General features: G+C 45.1%; 1 protein-coding gene across 1 annotated transcript in view; it reads left to right on the plus strand.

Annotated features, from left to right (window-relative positions):
• The window catches only part of LOC125706222 (teashirt homolog 3-like), a 33,581-nt gene extending 27,468 nt beyond the window's left edge, over positions 1-6,113 (plus strand). The window contains exon 3 of the mRNA XM_048972804.1: positions 1,530-6,113. Within this exon, the coding sequence (XP_048828761.1) occupies positions 1,530-4,759 (3,230 nt within the window). The 3' untranslated portion in view covers positions 4,760-6,113. The remainder of the gene's footprint in view (positions 1-1,529) is intronic.
• Positions 6,114-6,461: the final 348 nt, after the last annotated feature.

Raw genomic sequence — 6,461 nt, forward strand, 5'->3', positions numbered from 1 at the left:
CAGAATTTATGTTTATGTTTGTGATGTTTTAAATATTTGTCACATACACTACCTACATTTATAGGGATGTGAGTATTCAATACCAAGCACTGCCTTTAAATGGGGCCATCGGATGAGCACCTGAGCACACTGAGCTCCGGCTGCTGCCTGCGTCGATGGTCATTGGGTCTCTTTCAAAACACCCCCTCGCTCTCTTCAAATTCGGTAGACTTTGCTGGTGCCCTATTAGAGTCACACTGCCGAAAAATCATAGTGTAGATATGGAAAATTGTACTGTAGTATAGAAAAACTAAAGCTAACGTGTTGCAGGGTTATATGCTTTGATGGATTTGTGTGTGTGTGTGGTTTGTGCATGGGGGGGGGGGGTTACTTCCTCTCTGCTTGTATGCACAACTCTATTGGCCCCAAACCTACCTTGTTCTGCCATCTCTGCTTTGCCGAATCATTCATTCCATCACCTACACTTGTATAAATGTATTTGTTATAATAACTTGAATTATTTGAGTGTTTCGTCTTCATCTGAGCCCTGTTTGGGTCTGTTTGCTTTGTCAGCGAGATCATTGTTCTCTTAAACAGCTGTCTTTTCAGCTGATTCAAAGCAGATGGCACGCGGAATGTTGCTGGGTGTGTGTACATGTGCGTGTGTGTGTGCGTGTGCGTGTGTGTCTGCACGCGTGCACAAAGAGCACCATCTGATCAGCCCCCTCTGCAGGCATTTAAACTCTCTTACTCACACGTTTACTATCGTGTGTTTTTTTATCCAGACATAATTAAATCATTCCATACACACATGTAAATAATTCTAATTTTGAAGAATTGATAATTATTACTGGCTTTTGGTGTAAGACTTAGTATTTTATACAGTTTTATATTTCAGTATATATTCTGAAGACAAAACTAATTGTTTTCCTCCAGCGAATCTCCATAATGCCATTAAAGAATTGCCGTCCGACATGTCCTAATCCCTTAAATTAACATATATGCATGATGTTTGGAGGGGCTTTCTGTTCAGGTCTTATGTTCTCTCATTTTACTCATGAGTATTCCAGTTTTGGGTCTGTGAAACACAGGCTTAATTTAAATGCCATTTTTTAGGGAGTGCATTAGAGTCAAAGGCATGGTAAGACATTAGTTGACAGACAGGAGCTGCTCTCTCTGAGGCTGATGGAACCACTTTATCACTTTAAAAACAAATGCCACCTCCAGAATGTTCTCATTAATTTCAAATGTAGTTTTAATTTCAAGTCTGTTTCTGTTGCCTTTTGAGAAGGATAAGTTGTCAAATTATTTATGTGTGATGAAGGAAATTTTTCACATTCAGCTATAAGGACCCTATAAAACACACTGATAAATATAACTGGAAATGATACAAAATATATCATATGAATTATTCTGACAAATTATTTTACCTATGATTTGCAAAATTTTATATTTTTCCATTGAAAGTGTTTTAGAGGGTTTTGCAGATTGTAAAGCGGGTATTTGTCATCCAGTGAAGTTTACTCTAATTGGGTTATCTTGTTTTTCAGCCTATGTACCTGAAGAACTGAAGGAGGCTGCATTAATGGACGAGGATATGGACGGGGATGACTGTGCTGTGGATGAGGAGCTTCCTGTAAAGTACGGGTCTTCAGAGAAGGACTCCCCCATGAAAGATCCCCCATGTTACCAGGACTCTCCCGTCGCTGAGTTTTCCAGCCATGAAATGGACAGCGAGTCACACCTGAGCGAGTCTAGTGACCGCATGTCAGATTTCGAGAGTGCCTCCATCAAAAATGAGGAGGAGGTGGTCAAAGAGGCACTGCCAGTGACCAGTGATGAGGTCGCGTCTGGCCCAGATAGCCTGGAGCAGATGAAGGCTATCTACACTAGCTTCCTGACAAATTCCTACTGGTCATCCCTCAATCTGAACCTCACCCATCCGGCTCCGGAGAAGCAGCCGAGGAGCAGCAGTAGCAGCAGCAGCAGCAGTAGCAGCAGCTGTGGCAGCGGAAGCTATGATTGGCACCAGTCTGCCATAGCCAAGACCCTCCAGCAGGTGTCCCAGAACCGACAACCCACGGAGCCCAACCTGCTGAGCACCGTGCAGCTGTACCGCCAGAGTACCAAGCTCTATGGGTCCATATTCACTGGTGCCAGCAAGTTCCGCTGCAAGGACTGCAGTGCTGCGTACGACACCCTGGTGGAGCTGACGGTACACATGAATGAAACCGGGCACTACCGCGATGACAACCATGAGACCGACAGCAACGGCACCAAGCGCTGGTCCAAACCACGCAAGCGCTCACTGCTGGAGATGGAAGGAAAAGAGGACGCCCAGAAGGTCCTTAAATGTATGTACTGTGGCCATTCCTTTGAGTCTTTGCAGGACCTAAGTGTGCATATGATTAAGACTAAACACTATCAGAAAGTGCCTCTGAAAGAGCCAGTGGCTCCCGTGGCAGCCAGAATAATCCCAAACACCCGGAAGAGAGCACCTATCGAGCTGGATCTGCCTAGTTCCCCAGAATCCTCTGCCGGTACACCGAAACCTTCGGACCACAGCGACACCTTGCAGAAAGCTTCCAGCCCCTACATTACTCCCAATAACCGCTACGGGCACCAGAACGGTGCCAGCTATGCTTGGCAGTTTGAATCGCGGAAGTCCCAGATACTCAAATGCATGGAGTGTGGGAGTTCCCATGACACGTTGCAGGAACTGACAGCCCATATGATGGTGACAGGGCACTTCATTAAGGTGACTAACTCAGCTATCAAGAAAGGTAAGCCTATCATGGAGTCCTCTCCTACCCCGGTGCCAGTCACACCGGCTAGGGAGAAGGTTCAGTCTGTGCCATTGGCAGCCACGACGTTCTCGCCGCCACCTGTGCCCCCGCCTTCCTGCACCTCCCCTAAGCTCTGTGTGGAGATAAAGAAGGAGGAGAAAGAGGTGGAATGCAGCAAGGAGGGTGGAGAGAAAGACAAAACAGCACTAGATGAAGAAGAGGAGAAGTTTCACATCTCCTCGAAATACCATTACCTAACTGAAGAAGACTTGGAAGAGAGTCCAAATGGTGGTTTCGACATCCTTAAGTCACTGGAAAACACCGTAACGTCAGCTATCAATAAAGCTCAGAATGGTGCCCCAAGCTGGGGGGGCTACACCAGCATCCATGCTGCCTACCAGCTGCCTAACATAATGAAATTATCCCTGGGTGCCTCGGGGAAAAACTCCCCACTGAAAAACATCTTTAACGGAGGAGAGATCTTGCTCCCCAACAAAAGTCAGCCCCTAGTCCCTCCGCCCAGCAGACAGACATCTCCCCTGCCGAAAAACAACTTCCAAGCAATGGAAGAACTAGTCAAGAAGGTTACAGAGAAAGTGGCCAAAGTGGAGGAGAAGATGAAGGACCGTAAAGTGAAGGCATCACCCTTAAGACAAGCAACACCATCGCCCTGCAGCAGTGAGGGCGGGGAATGCGAGAGAGGGGACTCCCCCAAAGAGAAGAGGGTTAAGACCCCAGAGAGCAATGGCAGCGGTCACAAGGACTTGAAAAGCGATAACCTTCAAAAGGTGGCCCTCGAAAATGGGACAGACTCTGCAAAGCTCCCAGGCTCTGCTTTGTCCAGTAGCACCGCCATTATAACCGATCACCCTCCAGAGCAGCCCTTTGTCAACCCCTTAAGTGCACTGCAGTCAGTAATGAATGTCCACTTGGGCAAAGCTGCTAAACCAGCATTGCCAGCCCAGGATCCCATGAGCATGCTATTCAAAATGAACAACAGCCTAGCAGAAAAGGCGGCCATCGCCACCCCGCCCACACAGACCAAAAAATCAGAGTCCCTGGACCGATACTTCTATCACGTCAACAACGACCAGCCGATTGATTTGACGAAAGGCAAGAGTGACAAAAACAGCGCTTTGGGTTCAGCTCTCCTGTCATCCTCTTCGACATCGTCATCTGCCTCTCCCTCATCTACTGTGACAACGGCTACGACATCTGCAGTGGTGTCATTCATATCAAGTTCTCCTCTGCGTGAGAATGCTCTGTCTGACATTTCCGACATGTTGAGGAACCTGACGGAAAGCCATGCGTCAAAATCCTCCACCCCTACAAGTTTATCTGAGAGGTCTGATGTGGAAGGCATGACCTTGGAGGAGCCCGAGGAGATTTCCTCAGCCCAAAAACGCAAGGGCCGGCAGTCCAACTGGAACCCTCAGCACCTTCTCATTCTGCAGGCCCAGTTTGCTGCAAGCTTGCAGCAGACGTCTGATGGAAAATTCATCATGTCAGACCTCAGCCCCCAGGAGAGGATGCACATCTCTCGCTTCACAGGGCTCTCCATGACCACCATCAGCCACTGGTTGGCTAACGTCAAGTACCAGCTGAGGAGGACAGGAGGAACCAAGTTCCTGAAGAATCTCGATTCAGGCCACCCGGTGTTCTTTTGCAACGACTGTGCCTCCCAGATCCGGACTCCCTCCACATACATTAGCCACCTGGAGTCACACCTGGGCTTCAGGCTGAGGGATCTGGCCAAGCTGTCAGGCGAGCAGCTCGGCAGCCAGATCACACGGCATGCCAAGGGCATGCCCGACAAAGTGTTCTCCTCCCCCTCCTCTCCCCCGGAGGAGGAGGCCACTGGCACTTTGTACCGGTGCAAGCTCTGCAACCGGACTTTTGCGAGCAAGCATGCCGTCAAACTTCATCTCAGCAAAACCCACGGGAAGTCTCCTGAAGATCACCTCTTGTATGTGTGTGAGCTTGAAAAGCAGTAGAGCTGGCCTAGGACCCCATGTACTCCCTGGAGCCTTTTAAGTGTCGTTTTTTTGAAAGGAGAAGAACGTGCAGTAAAATAAATCTGCACGGAGATAACTACTGTTTCATGTCAATTTATCTCCAAAGGAGACTCTGGCCCCCATTTCTCCCCTTTTTATTTTAAAATTTATTTAATAATTGTACAGTGTTTAATATGGAGGTGCTGTATAATCAGCTACTGAAAATGGAAAAAGATGAAGGTTAAAAAAAGAATGCTTAAAATGAAGAGGTATTTCTTAGAGTTTCTGTAACTTGGTTTTAATTTTATATTCCTTTTTTTCCCCACATTCTACAGATGTAACATGCTGCATGCATTAATGGACAGTTTAGTTATGCATTTTATAATAAAATCTAGTGCACTTTTTTTTAAATGCAACTAAAGTGTGCTGGATCCAGCATCTAATATTTAACCCTCTGAGTACGGCTAAGAGCTTCTTCTCCAAGTTCAAAACCAGTATGATGGGGGGGGGGGGGATTTTTTTGTTAACAATTGGCAAAAGACTGAGAATGTAACAGAAAAAAAACAACAATATATAAGCATTTGCAGCTGTCCTGGTTTTTGTATCGCTAAGCAAAATTCCAATTTGCAGCCTCCGTTTCCGTTTCTTTAAATCAGGGGCCTTTTGAATTCAGGTCAATGTAAAAATGTATATAAAAATATATATATCAGTTCTGACTGAAATTATGCATCATTTTATATTGTTAATTTAAGAGGATTATGGTTATCTCTTGGTGCACAATGTTTGAAGACGTTAAAAAAATTGTTTTGCACAATAGTTTTATAATGTTATTGATCAAATGAGAGGAAATACATCATTTTTTTTCCTGCCTTGTGCTCAAAGGGTTAAAATTCTAGTACAAAAGTGTACTGTACTCTTTAAACATGAAACCTAAATATTTGTACAAAAGATGTTACTTTATTAAGCTTAAGGCATTCCACGAAGTAACCTCTTATTTATAAGCACTCTTGCTTGTTTCATATTGTAAAATGTCCTTTTTGATTGTTAACTTCTTCTGTTCTAATTGTCCTCCCATAATTCCATTATGCGGCTTTATCTCGTTGGGTATGAAACGTAACCATGGTTACCGGCACACTGACTGACAGTTCCGCTTCGTTTCTGAAAGTTAATTTGCAGTAACTGACAGTTGACAGCATATAAAACTCTATGTGTAAAATATTGGCATGTAAACAGCACAGACATTATTATGCACTCTGTGCTCTGTTTTTGTTGTTGACAATGAAGCACCCATTATATGAATCCATATAACCTTTTTTCTACTGAAGCATTAAAAATGTTGTTTTTTTTGGCAATATTTTTGTGTGTCAGACTTACAATTATGTCCATAGTGTGTTGTGGCTAATGAGCACATTAAAATGAAATTGTCCTTGATGTCTGTCGGGTAATAAGTGCCTGACGAGATTACAATGTTCAGACGGCCATCCCATCACGGCACGGCTGGAGAGGAGCTTCTGTGCTGCGGGCAGGACCCAGGAGCACCAGGATCTGAGCATCTTACCAACAGCATGCAATACAAGTGTTGCCATTGTTCCACATACATAGGCCATATTTACTGCATCGTGGATATAGACTCTCTTCTACACATGCAATACGTTCACTCTTCTACTCACTCTGTACTCACTCCTGTACATGGAATATACTT

This window comes from Brienomyrus brachyistius, chromosome 13, assembly GCF_023856365.1.
Source record: "Brienomyrus brachyistius isolate T26 chromosome 13, BBRACH_0.4, whole genome shotgun sequence".
In the NCBI taxonomy this organism is placed as follows: Eukaryota; Metazoa; Chordata; class Actinopteri; order Osteoglossiformes; family Mormyridae; genus Brienomyrus; species Brienomyrus brachyistius.